Source organism: Mesoplodon bidens, assembly GCF_964165515.1.
Source record: "Mesoplodon bidens genome assembly, chromosome: 10".
NCBI classification, from domain to species: Eukaryota; Metazoa; Chordata; class Mammalia; order Artiodactyla; family Ziphiidae; genus Mesoplodon; species Mesoplodon bidens.
Window position 1 is genome coordinate 52,332,858 of NC_138172.1, and position 14,260 is coordinate 52,347,117.

General features: G+C 50.8%; 1 protein-coding gene across 1 annotated transcript in view; it reads right to left on the minus strand.

The window, feature by feature from the left end:
* TRIM71 (tripartite motif containing 71) overlaps positions 1-11,378 on the minus strand; it is a gene marked incomplete at both ends in the record, with an annotated part of 57,589 nt that extends 46,211 nt beyond the window's left edge. Inside the window, one exon of the mRNA XM_081247641.1 lies at positions 10,518-11,378. Coding sequence (XP_081103767.1) covers positions 10,518-11,378 — 861 coding nt within the window. The remainder of the gene's footprint in view (positions 1-10,517) is intronic.
* Between the last annotated feature and the right edge of the window lie 2,882 nt (positions 11,379-14,260).

The following is a 14,260-nucleotide window of genomic DNA, read 5'->3' on the forward strand; positions in this document are numbered from 1 at the left end:
GCCTGCGTGTCCAGAGCCTGTGCTCCCCAACGGGAGAGGCCACAACAGTGAGGGGCCTGCGTACCACAAAAAAATAAATAAATAAATAAATAAATAAAATAAAAGGGGGTGAGGGGACCCTAACACCTTTCTTAGGGATGCTGAAAGGAAAAATTAGATAAAAGATCAAGACTACATTACACACCCTCTGCTACAGTCAATCCAATGCAGGCTCCTCAAAACCACTCCTGCCTTTCTTCCATCTTCTACCTAAATCCCACCATTCTCCAAGATTCATCTTAAACTCCTCTCTTTCAACCCAAACTCATCTCCCAGTCAGAACCTCTGTTTAGATGCCACGAGCTTTTAACACTTATATTTCCTCTGGTAATGTAAATGAGACCATATATAAAGTAGCCACCCAGGAAGGTAAGAATCCCCCTTCCCCATCAACTACTTTCTTCCAGTTCTGTCTTCCCAGTAGACTAACCACAAGGCTCCAGCATCCTCAGCAAGCTGCGTAATTCCTAGCAGAAAACAGACATTCAAATATTTTGATGACAAATCTTAACACATCAAGTCCTGTCAGCAATGAGAAACCGCCCAAATTATTTCATGGTATCAAATATCGCTTGGCCATCAACCAGCAAGTATTTTTTTAAGAAGGATAAGCAACATATTTAATTTCATGAAGAAGGAATTTTACCCGTTTGGCTACAACTTGCAGGAAAAATTGAAGCCAAATTTTTTTTTCAGGAGACCCACACAGTTATGTACATGTATACTGAAACAAATTTTTCTAACTCCTTCTTCAAAGCATCTTCGTATAAATCATAACTCCCCTCCACAAATAGGTCTCTAATACTACTACTACCATTTCCACCTGAAAGGTTAAGTGACTTGTCCAAGGTCACACAGCTACTTCCGCTTAACACCAGGCTGTGAACCCAGGTCTTCTTACTCTAAAGCTCGTGCTCTTGTCTTTACACCAAGAAGCTACAAGCATTTTCCCATTTACTGTTCCCCTTTTAATCCCCCAACTACATAATGTGAGAGAACATTTTCAGGGCATTCTGTGGCTTGAAAAGGAAGAGATCTCCTTTGTTTCTGGCAAAGGGATCAAGGCAACATCATGAGCATATTCTGATTAAGCCCAACTTGCATCACCACTGAGAACCAGCAACCTGGCAACATCTTTCTCGAATTGGTCCTTAAGTCCACTAACATCAACCAAGGCCAGATCTGGTGTAAGAGCCCCACCAGTGCCAGAGTAGTTTCTCTGAAGTGCTGGGGCCACAGAGCGAGAGTACTGGGGCAAGAGCAGGTGGGAGTCTCCACTGCCTGAGATCACGGAAGAACAGGCCTACGTTAGAGGTTGGTTGACAGAGGAAGTACCCTTCTCACTTTGATACTGTAGAGATCTGCTATGAGACAGACATTATTTCAAGAGACTAATTAAAACTCAAGACCTCGGACTTCCCTGGTGGCGCAGTGGTGAAGAATCCGCCTGCAGATGCAGGGGACACAGGTTCAAGCCCTGGTCCGGGAAGATCCCACATGCCACGGAGCAACTAAGCCCATGAGCCGCAACTACTGAGCCTGCGCTCTAGAGCCCGCGAGCCACAATTACTGAAGCCGGCGCCGCTGAGAGCCCATGCTCTGCAACAAGAGAAGCCACGACAATAAGAAGCCCGTGCACCGCAACAAAGAGTAGCCCCTCCTCACCACAACCAGAGGAAGCCCGTGCACAGCAACAAAGACCCAATGCAGCCAAATAAATAAATAAATATATATATTTTTTAAAAACACAAAAAAAACTTGAGGCCTCTTCCTTGCTAAATCATTGTTCTGATAATACTTTGCATTAAGTTCATTCTGGAAGGAGTAGTCACGGTAATGACGGTCACACTCACTTTTGCCAAGAGACCATACTGTGGCCCATTTGTAACTACCTGTGTGCTATTTAATTTTCTCCTTAAAAACTTAAAAAGACCAAAAACAAGATAAAACACAAAAAGCTAAAGATTCAAGCAAGAAATTTAATATTAAACATCAGACTTGGGCTTCCCTGGTGGCGCAGTGGTTGAGAGGCCGCCTGCCGATGCAGGGGACACGGGTTCGTGCCCTGGTCCGGGAAGATCCCACATGACGCAGAGCAGCTGGGCCCGTAAGCCATGGCCGCTGAGCCTGTGCGTCCGGAGCCTGTGCTCCGCAACGGGAGAGGCCACAACAGTGAGAGGCCTGCGAAAGAGAGAAAAGAATCCGCCTGCCAATGCAGCGAACACGGGTTCAAACCCTGGTCCAGGAAGTTCCCACATGCCGCAGAGCAACAAAGCCCGTGCACCACAACTACTGAAGCCCGCGTGACTAGAGCCCGTGCCCCACAACGAGAAGCCCGCACACCGCAATGAAGAGTAGCCCCCGCTCGCCGCAACTAGAGAAAGCCTGCGTGCAGCAAGAAAGACCTAACACAGCCAAAAATAAATAAATAAAAATTAATTATTTTTTTAAAAATCAGACTTTTATTACTAGTTTCAAAAAAATAATAAATTTGCCAAATATTGTATATAAATAGTAGTGTGGGGAGTTCGCTGGTGCTCTAGTGATTAGGATTCCAGGCTTTCACTGCCATGGCCTGGGTTCAATCCCTGGTCGGGGAACTGAGATTCCACAAGCTGCATAGCACAGCCAAAGAAAAAAAAATTTTTTTAATTAAAAATTTAAGAAAATAACTTAGCAGTGTGAAAAGCGTGCTAGACTAGGTAAGTTCCTGCTTAAGTCATTTCATCACCCCAGCCTGTCTCCCCATTTGTAAAGTAGCAGTTTTTCTATGACGATTTAAGGCCTTTCTTCTGATAACTGAAGTTTCCTTTTCAGGAACACCTAAACACACACCTGACAACACCGTGAAATTAAAGCTTATAAAATATTCCAGTCCCTGAAATCAGACTGTTCCCTTGAGCAAGTTGATCCATTTCCTTGAAATGTCATGGTGACAAAAAAGATCAAGTCTTTAAAGATTAATGGTTGTCAAATACATCATATAAAATGTGAACAGAAACAGTGACCTTCCATCTCTTAAAAAAAAAAAAAAAAAGCTGAGGGCATTGATGTAGCCTCTAAACACAGTTGTGCCCATCTTTTCCCATAGGCTCGGGGAGCCATAACTCTAAGATGGTCTAGACCAGAAGTTAAAGTTGAGGTCCAGTTTTTCTAAGGTGAAACAAGTTATATGCATGTTTCTCCAGTTCATTTTGCATCACCTGAAAGAATCACTACATCCTTCCGTTTAGATCACAGTAAACTGACAGAAGCCACAATTTCCAACACTGACATTAGTTTTCTTCTATAGCATCCCCTCTGGGGGAAAGAGGGGTGGGGTGAGGAGTTTGCTGCAATACTCAACAGTTTATTAATAAAAGCTATTACAAACAACAAGGTCCTACTGTATAGCACAGAGAACCATATTCAGTATCCTATGATAAACCATAATGGAAAGTATATTAAAAAAAGAATATATATATGTATAAGTGAATCACTTGGCTGTACAGCAAAAATTAACACGTTGTAAATCAACTATACTTCAATTTAAGAAATTCTTAATTAAAAAGAAAAACCTGGGACTTCCCTGGTGGCGCAGTGGTTAAGAATCCGCCTGCCAGTGTAGGGGACACGGGTTCAAACCCTGATCCCGAAAGATGTCACATGCCACTGAGCAACTAAGCCCGTGTGCCACAACTACTGAAGCCGGTGCACCCAGAGCCTGTGCTCCGCAACAAAGAGTAGCCACCACAATGAGAAAACTGCGCACCGCAACAAAGAGCAGCCCCCGCTCGATGCAACGAGAGAGAGCCCAACGCAGCCAAAGATAAATAAATAAATTTATAATAAAACAAAACAAAGCAAAGCTATTACAAGTGTTTACAATTGGCTTCTACTGTGCTACAGACTCTTTAAATATGTTAACTGGAATCTTTAACACTGCAAAGTGTTACAGATGAGAAAACTAACGCAGAGCAAGAAATCTCAACCTAAAACCGCACTGCCTAAATGCTTAAGTAAAAATAAAGCTAAATAAACAGACAGCTTTAATAAGAAATATCACAAAAACATTATCCCAACTCCTACTAAAACTTCCTTTACCACATCCACTTTTCTGCTCAACACTTACCCAGTACAAGCCTACAGATGATCCTAAGAGAAAGATCTCCCTCTGACACTGATCTCAAAGAGAGGCAGATAGCACAGAACAAAATCTGCGGATGTGGTCTATATAAACACACCATAATCGTGACTGCTGACGCAACCTATTCACAATTCTCATTTTTTAAACACCTGTGCTGAAGATGTTCTATCAGATCCATATTTAGCAGCAAAATCTCCATGTGCAGATTTTTTAGAAGAACATCTTTATAACTATCCCAATTAGTCGAAGACATTAAAGAAATCTGCAAACTCAACTGGCATTTCAACAAGGCTAGATGGAAGGAAATGGCTGCCCGAACTTTCCAGAAGCAACAATCACAACTAAGGATACAGTTGCTGACAGATGTTTGACAGAGGCTGGGCAGGGGAGTTTCCAAAGCCCACTCAGGGACCCTCAAAATTCACAAGATGTGGGAGCCATGAGGGGAGCCCTCAGTTGACACAACTGACCTGGACCCTCTTCACTGTCTTGTGCACACTGCTCAGTTTCATTCAAATCGCATAAATATTTTTTTTAAAATCCCATTAACGATGACAGAATGTGCAATTTTGCATAAGCCGGTCGGATCAAGAAAAGCTTGTCAGATAAATAATCACAATCAAGAATTGCACCCTTGGGACTTCCCTGGTGGCGCAGTGGTTAAGAATCTGCCTGCCAATGCAGGGGACATGGGTTCGAGCCCTGGTCCGGGAAGACCCCACATGCCACGGAGCAACTAAGCCCGTGCGCCACAACTACTGAGCCTGCGCTCTAGAGCCCACAAGCCACAATTACTGAGCCCGCATGACAACAACTACTGAAGCCCACACACCTAGAGCCCATGCTTGCAACAAGAGAAGCGACTGCAATGAGAAACCCACACACCCCAACAGAGTAGCCCCCGCTCACCACAACTAGAAAAAGCCCACTCGCAACAAGGAAGACCCAACGCAGCAAAAAATAAATTAATTTTTAAAAATTGGCCCGATGTCTTCAGATTAAATATGAATCTCTCAAAATTTCAGTTGGGTGTTAGTGGGAGATTAAACCCAGGCATTAGGGGTCTTCCCCTGTTTCATTCCACCATACCTTCAAAGCCAACTGTAAGCCAACTATCTAAAATATGAAGGAAACCGGAGATGCAATCTGAAGAGGCAAGGAATTACGCTGGAATAGGGTTTAACCCAAAGTTTCAGATGTAAATTGCCCACGCTCACCCCCCTACCCCTCCCAATTTTTCTGTTAACAAGCCAGAGTCTTGTCAATCAAAACAGTCAATCTGGTTTCAGTCAACTAGGTTTGTGGGTACAGACAAAACCTCAAAGGGAGAAGCATAATTTAGTATTGAAGAAGCAGGAGGTCACATCAACTGAAGAGGAAAGATGGCTCAAGCCTCCTCCTGCAAGTCACAAAGCTTGAAAGGTCAAAGAACGAGGAACAGAGTGGGCTGCAGTGGTGGCACCTTTTGCTCCCTTTAGGCAACTGTAATTCTTTATCTGCTCTCTTCCAAAATAAGAGAGATGGCACAAACAGCCTTAGTGAGTCAAGCCTTCGACTCTTGGTCAGTGTTATGGGGAAAAGGGGGAGGAAACACTACTTTGAAACCGCTTGCATGGTAGAATTCTTCTCAACCTTTCGCTTAAGTGTCATGAAGAATGACATCGAAATGGTCCTTTATTAGCTAAGAATGAATACATCTGAAATAAACCTTGCCCTGTGTGAGGAGCTGGCGAGTAAGCAACCCATGTGACTTCAGTTAGCACCAAAGGAAATAAAATTTGGAGGGGATTAAATCTCAGAGCTATATAGAATTATCAAGTAAATTAAAATTCCTCATAATCAGAAAAACTTATAAAACCCTTTCTTCTGGCAAACTACCTCAACAACAAAAGCATTTTAACCATTTCACCTCCTCATTTAAGGCTTCCTCCGAAACGAACTCCCTTTCTATATACGCAGAGAACTTTTTAAATGAAAACATAAAAAGCCAAACAGTTGTGCTCAAAATTTTACATGTTAGGAGAAATTAGAAAACTACACATTTTAATGTTGGTTTTAGTGACCTGAAATATGTTTTAAAATTACATATGTGTGCATTTTCTTCTTCTTTTTTTAATTGGCTATGCCTCGCAGCTTGTGGGATCTTAGTTCCCCAACCAGGGATTGAACCCGGGCCCTCAACAGTGAGAGCATGGAGTCCTAACCACTGGACTGCCAGGGAATTCCCCATTCATCAAGCATTTTCTTAATTCAACAGATTTCAATCTACAAACATCCACCTGCTGAACTAGATTCAAAGCAGGAACCTCCAATTATTTCCAAGGTATGGAAAATTTGGTTTTCTGGTAAATAGGTGAGATGTGTGTGCTATGCAGACACACATCTACCTAGTCCTATAGAACGGGTTGAAGATGGGGCACAGAAACAACTAGAATGCACATTTCTACTCACTTTTTCTCTCTTGTCCTTAAAAAAAAGGGCTCTTGCTATAAATTTTACAATGTACAAAACACACACATATTATTTTAAAACATACACTGAGAGTATGCATGCCTGAAAAAACTTAGACTCTGGGAATGCAAAATAAAATACATTGGTGCCAATACTAGTACAATCCCCATTTACAGGAATTTATTCAAAATAAGATACAAGAATTCATTCCACAACCAATTATTTTAGGCAGCAAACCGTCTTCCTCAGTGGTTTGAGGCTGATTTTTTGAGAGTGGTTTCCTAGGGAAAGATAGTCCCCCCCCCCAAGCCTAGGATGGCTCAATACTTAGGGTCACACTGGATTGGAATTATAGAACCTGTATTTCCAGGGAGTGAAAATAAAGTGTATCAGCACCTACACCCCATTTTCCATACGGGAGACTCAGGAAAATCCACCCCCACCCCTGCCTTCATAACGGGGAACAATACTGCCATCCTCGAGCTACAAAATATCCCTCGGCTCAAGTTGGCAACTGGGTCACCACCACCCTCCTCGCCCCCCAACTCAGTTGACAGGGCCTTTCCCGGGGACCGGAACAGGCTCAGACCCCACTCGGCTTCTCGCCATTTACAGAATCCTACCGCCCGAGCTCTGAACACACTCACACACCCTTTCTGCTTCCAGTGTCGCCTACAAGGCAGCCAAGGGCTCACATCCCACGTGCAATTAACACATTAAAAGGCACCTCATGAAGGTGGGAGCAGCGCACTCCAGTCCCACTCAACTCCCTAACTCTCCCCCCCAGATGCGTGCAGACCCCGTCTCGGCCCCGCCGCCTCCCGCTTGCCGAGGCGGGCTCCGGGCCGGCCGGGCTGGGGCCGGCCCACCGCCGCGGCGCCTCCGCCCGCCTCTCCCAGGCCCCTCGGGAGGCGCGCGGCCAGCGGTCAGGAGCGCGGGCCCCCAATTCCCGGCCTGGCTAACCGCCGGCCTCGGCGCCTGCAGGCCTTTCGGACTGACCACCAAAGCGAAAAACCCAAACTCTGTTTTTTAAATGGACCGAATACAGAGTGAGAGCAAACAACCCTCATCATTCCGATGGAAAACCAGCTCCCTCCTTTTAGATTTTAAAATTAAGTTTTAAACCAGTGATCAGAACACCACCTTGTTAGTCCTGAGGGGCCATTTCCGGGGGGGTGCGGGGAATGCTTAAGGAAAGCAGTCTGGGAAGAGACCCTACCGGCTGCTCCCCGCACCCCTAAGTGGCCAACTGTCGGAGGCACCCTCCTTAAAATTAAAGGAGAAGAGCCAGGCGTCGGGGCCCTCTTCCCAAGGTCAGGTGGCATTAGTCACCATCAGGCAAGGGCGCCCTGAATTATTTAATGGAGCCTGTTGACCCGGGAGGCAACTCAGTAAAGGAGCACGTTTCAAAAACTGAAGTAGACTGTACCTACTGTAAAACACATGGATTTAGGCATCCAGTCCGACACAATCAAACAGAAGACAGGACGATCGTCCTCCATAGTGCCCTCAGTCTCCTTTTCCCAATCCGAAGAATGGTTTTTTAAAGGAACAATATTACTAAACTCTGAAGGATCACTCCCTTGGAAGAAAACGAAGAATTTAGGCCATGGGTGGGATCCCCTCTGTGAACCTGGTGCTTTCCCTCCCAACACTTGACTTCTCCATTCACAGCATTGGTTTGTCCCTTTAAACTTAAATTCCCTAACATTCCAAATCCAAGAAAGATCCAAGTTTTCTTCTTTTAATGAAAAACCAAGAAAGGGAAGTAGAATTTTGCTCAAAACTGAGCAAATGTCATGTTTTAAAAGGACAGTTGGTCTAACAGTGTAATATCTTAGTGCCTTTGCCAAACAACTTCAACCTAGTATTGCACACGTTAAAAAAAATCTAAATGTTCAGGGCATCCAGGTACCTCCCAGGGTGAGGGGTGCTACACTTCACACGCTCCCATACCGTTTGAATGGTTTAATAATTTAAAAAGTGTATAAACCTTTTACAAGTCTGGCAACACTGAGCATCTACTGTTTTAACCCAAATAAAACGTATGTGGATCTTTAACCGGGAATATAAATAAAACCTGACATTTAAACTCAACTGCTGGGAGGGAGGGTTCAATCAACGCCCCTGCCAGGAGGGAAATTGTGGCGGATTCAAGGCGCCCTCTCCCTCCCCCTCCCCCTCGACGCTAATCTTCCCGGCGAATTGGCTCCCTCTTTCCATTCCCGGGATTCGGATCAGTATTTAACTCAATCCAGTTTTGGAAGAACCTACTAGACACATTCAGCCATAAATGTGGGAAAACTTCAAAGATGAGTCCATCCAAAGCTTTAAAAAGGAAGGAAAAAAATAGCTGCCCCTTAGGCTTCAAACCGAGAAAGAAACTTTTAAAATGAGGCGTCCACAACAAGTAGATTAGAATTTCAACTTTTTTCCAATAGGAGAAGCCGGCTTAAGGCCAGCAGGCAACAGCTCCGCCCTCCTCCCCAAATAACAGGTTAGGCGTGGAAAAGGCTGCGCTCGGCAAGCCTCAGCCGCGTTCGGAACCAGAACGCCCACTCCACCTAGCATGCAGCCAACTCGCACCAGGAGCCGTCTCCTGCCCGCGCCCAAGGCAAGACTAGCACCAGGTCTCACCAAGGGCTACAGGTAGATCGCATTAAGTCACCGACCCTCTCAGCAGAGGCTGCGCCTCAAAACTTCTGGCCCCTTCCTCCAATGGGTTCAGGTGAGTGGAAGGTGGCACAAGATGTGAAAAATAAGCAAGAAAGGTTTATTCAACAAACAGCCAAAAGAGCCAAATAAGCTCAAAGGCTGCCGTGCAGCCCTCGGACTCTGCGCACCCGGTTCGAGCCGCGAGCCCCAGGTTGAACGGGGTGGGGACACCTCCCAACCAGGGAAACCGGTTCCCGTAGCGATCGAAGCCGGGGCAGGCGGGGGCGGCCCAAGGACTTCCAGCTTGGTGAGGGCAATGGGCAAGGCCCCCCGATCCCGCTGCTCCCGGTGCAGCGGTGGGCCCACGAGGCCGAAGGGCGATTCCATACAAGGGAGGTTCAAGGGGCCAGAACACGCTTTTTCCACGGTGCGGGAACAGAACCGCGGAAGGCTGTTCTTACTCCACACAAGGAGGCAACGACTGCTACGGTGTCCCAACAAAAAGCACAGTCCTCCCCTCACAAGCGCGCACGTGGAAAGCAGGTCTACACGCGCAAGCGCACCCCACACTCACCCACACGACCATCTCCTCCTGGTTCATGCCCTACTTAAAAGCAACAATCGACGAGTTTTACAAACATAAGGTTGGGGAAAAAAGCTAAAGGAGAGCCCTCAGCATGCTGGGAGGCCCCTGGTGTGCCCGCACAAGGAGACCACGTCTACACATACACACGTTTCCATCTCGTGTCTCACTTAAAACAATAGCCTGCACGCTTTGTCAAACAGGAATGAGGAAATCAAAGTCCCTAAAGAAGAGGGGGTGTCTCCAACCTCGGGAACCGTCGGAGGGCAGAGGAGGGACCCCCGTACACGGAGGCCAGGTCTACACAGTCGCACACAACTACCTCCTCCCAGCTCATGCCTAACTGGAGACAGCGGCTGCCACATTTTGCCGCACAGAAAATTCGATACAGAAGCGGGGGACTCTGCGTTTTGGAACCCCTCGCAGCCCGCACACAGAGGCCAGGTCCTCTCCACACACACTTGCCAGGTCAGGATCTGCTTGGGGCAGCGACTGCCGCGTAGCCAAAAGAAAAACGAGAAATCCGGAAGGGAGAGGACCCCCTCCCCTTGCTCGGGGGCCTGCCCGGATGCCCGCTCGAGCACCCACGCGGCTCCCCGGGTGCCAGACCCGCGCCCCACGCCGCCCGGCCGCAGCCCCCGCGGGAGCGGCCCCCGAACTCACCTCGTCGTCGTGGTGCTGGCAGAAGCCGAGGCGCTCGGGGAAGACCGAGAGGATGGAGAAGGGCGCGCCGGGGAAGGGCGGCCCGAGCCCGAGCTGCTGCGCCGCCGCGGCGGCGGCGGCTGTGGGGCCGGGCGGGCCGCGCTCGATGTAGTGGTCCTTGGTAAGGCGCACGCGCTGGTGCGCGCGGACGCAGTTGTCGCACAGGTGCTCCTGGCAATCGAGGCAGCGCGACGAGGCCGCGTTGCCCTCGTCGCAGGAGCTGCAGCCGTGAGGCCGGCGCAGCAGCAGCGCCGACGGGGAGGCCGCGGGGCCGCCGGGCGCTGAGCGGGGCGGCGCGGGCGGCTGCGGTGCTGGCGGGAGCGGCGGCGGTGCCGAGGCAGAAGCGCGCGGGTGCGCGTGGTGCGCGTGGTGCCGGTGGTTGCTGTGGCCGCCCGCGCCCGCCGCGGCGCCGGCCCGCCCGTTCTTGGGCGGCGGCTCGTCGGTCGTGGCCACCACGGCGTCGAGCAAGTTACTGAGCAGGAAGGCGGACGAGGGCAGTGCGTCCATGCCCGCCGCCTCGGCCAGCACGACCTTCTGGTCGCACACAGGGCAGCGCAGCTTGAGCGGCTCTCCCGGCGCGCCGCCGCCCGCCGCCGGCAGCCGGTGCGCCTCGAGGCACGGGCGGCAGAAGGCGTGCAGGCAGGGCAGGACGTGTAGGCGGCGCGCCGCAGCCCCGGGGCCCCCGCCGCCGCCCCCCGACGACGTGGACGTCTGCGAGGACGACGACGACGCCGACGAATTGGAGGAGAGCGGCGCCGGCGAGCCGCACATCTCCTTGCACAGCAGGCAGATCTGGAAGTCGGTCTCGGAGAACGAAGCCATTTGCAACCAAGCCCGGAGGAGGGAGGAGACCAGAGAGGAAGAGGAGGAGGAGAGGAGAGCGCGGACGAGGTGGGTGGGGGAGCCGCCGACTCACTCAGAAAAAGGCATCAATTAGGCCTGCGATCCAGGAGCCGGCACCAGAGCGGCGCGGCCCGCTCGGCCTCGCCGCGTCCGGCCCGCGCGCTGCCACCCCCGACGCTGCGGGCATTAAATGCCACTCTCCGGAGGCGACACAGATTCCTCCCGGAAAAGGACGCGGGGGCCGCGTGCCTTCCCGAAGCGGGAGCGCCGGAACAAGTCCCGACACGCGAGGGGCGAGCGGGGGCAGGGAGGTCAGAGAACTCTCTGGAGCAGCTGTAGCTTAGCTTCTCGCCAGCCGAGGGGAGTCCCCCCAAGTCGAGTCTGCTGTGCAATCCCAGTCCCGGCGGGAGAAGCAGAATTTGGTTCGACGAGTATTTGGTGCGTGGCTTTTCTTTAAACGGATTTAGTCTCTTCTTGGGACAGGAAGGCTCCCCAAACTAGTAAAGGCGGGAGCGGCGCGATGCCGAGCCCGTGTCCCCCCGCGCGACGCCGACCGTCCCGCCGCATGACGCGGCGGCCAGGGGCTCCTGGGTGGCCCGGCGTGCGGCGCTCCGGGCTTGCGCACGGCCCGGCGCGGCCTCCCTGCAGGGCGGTCGGCCCCGCCGCAGCTGCAGCTAGTGGGAGCCCGCTGCGGCCGCACGCGTGTAGTACGCACGCGCGCCCCACGCGCCTCGAGTCTCCCGCGCGCCCGCCGAGCCCGGCCGCGCTGCCGGCGCTTAACACGCACGCGCGCCCCACGCGGCCCTGGGCCCTCTTGCCCCCGCCTCGCCGGGCCTGGGCGCCTCCAGCGAGCTCCTTCTCCGGTTTAGCCGCGCCGTAACGCGGGACCACAGGTCCCCGCGGGCCGTCGTGAATTATTCATCGGCAGGAAGATATTAGATGTACCCGCTGCCCGCTCCGCGCGAGCCGTCGTGCAATGCTATCCGAGCTCCGCGCGCGCCCCGCGCCCCTCCTCCTCCTCGCGTCCGTCCTCTCTGAAACCTTGGCAGCGAAGGGGGATCACATTTCCTTTGTCATCGGGCCATTTCGCCCTCGCGTTGGTCCCCCCCCTCCGATCCCGAGCGGCGGAGACGGAGCCTCCACCGGGGCGCGCCGGAATCAGTGGAACCGGCAATGGCCCAGCGCGGTGTGCTCGGGAGCCGCGTGGTCAACGCCGCCGGCCCGCTCCCGCGTCATCTTCTTTCTGAAACGAGTCACCGAGCAAGACTCGGGTGGCCCCGGCAGCGCTGCTGCGCCTACCGGGCTTTGCTCGCGCCTTGCGCCCTGGCCTCCTGGGGCTTTGAACAACTCCCCAATTCGGGTTGCCTGCGTGCACGCGCGCGCGTGCCCCCTCTTTCTCTGCTTTGCCGCCTCTTCCTCCTCCTCCTCTCAGTACGCTGGATATTGGGACTGATCGGAATTCGGAATCCTTTTAATCTCCAAAGAAGCAAACTCACTTCCGCCCGAGTGCTGGGAGGGGGCTGGGGGAGGGGACACAGGGGAGGGGGTTCCAGGCAAACAGGAAACATTAGCCCTCTCGGCACGGCTCGCTTTTGTGTGCTCCCTCCCTCCTCCCTCCAACCTCCTCCCTTCTCCGGGCCGCAGGGGAGATGAACGCCCCCGGGCTTCAGTGTGACGACCTTTGAAACCTTCCGAGCGAAGAGTGGAGAGCGACTCTTCCGTTTATTTAAAAAAGAAAAGATTTCATTCTGAATCCCGGTTCTGCAGAGGCTGATATCCACTGCCCGTGAGATCTGGGGTCCCCCCACCAAGACCTTTTTTTTCTCCTTTTTACGTTTTCTTAAAGACTGCATATCTGTGATCAACACCAAAACATCACGCAGTTGGAATTAAACGAATCTGAATTTTGATCTGCGGAGGGGCCGGTTTCTTTTTTGAGTTTTACTGGGGGGAAGTGGGGGGCAGAGGGCAGCTGTTCTGGGGAGGTTCCCGGTGAAGGCCCCGCGGCCATCTGGGTGGTGCCCGAGGCTGCCTGGGCGGTTCTGGGAAAGGAACTCGCTGGGCCCTGGAGAGAGACTAACTTGGAAGAGTGGAGAGGGCCACATACCAGGATTTAGAGGGTATTTGGTGTGGAGGCCAGCGGGTGGAACAATTGTCCCTGTCTTAACACCATCAAGCTGTGACTGACATCTTGGGTCCCACTTCTACAAGCAACAACCTGGATGAATCTCAAAAACATCATGTTAGAAGAAAGGGGCCAAACACAAGTTCAGTTCATAGTGTGTGATTCCATATACAGGAAATTCTAGAACAGGCAAAACTAAGCTTTGAGGATAGGAAAAGAACCCTTGGGGGTGAGGGAGTATTGACTGGGAAGGGGAATAGGAGAGAACCTTCAAGGGTCGTGAAGTAGAAATATGTTTGTGTGTACATTTGTCAAAACTTATAGATCTGCCATTTAAGATCTGTGCAAAATTTCACTATGTAAATTATACTTAAATTGAAAAAAAAATAACTTGGTGTTCAACCTAATAATCATGCCTGTATCATAAAAGTGAAAGAAAAAAAGAAAAAACACTTTATACACAATTCCAACTCCTCCTCTGAATTTGCTCCCCAGAATTCCTATCAACCCGGAAAGAACCCTTAGATCAACCTGCTGGACAAACATGCTGAAGGCCGCAGGCTGCAGAAACACCACCCTAAAGGGAGAAAGCCATTGTGGGGCCGGTGCTGTCCTCAGATGGGAAGAATTCTAGGACAAGCTAGCAGCCAAAGTCCTCAGCTGCTGTCAGGAGGGCTCTCCTCAGCACCTGGAGTAAATCTAAGCTCAGTGAACATTCACCGAAATGTGTGAGGAG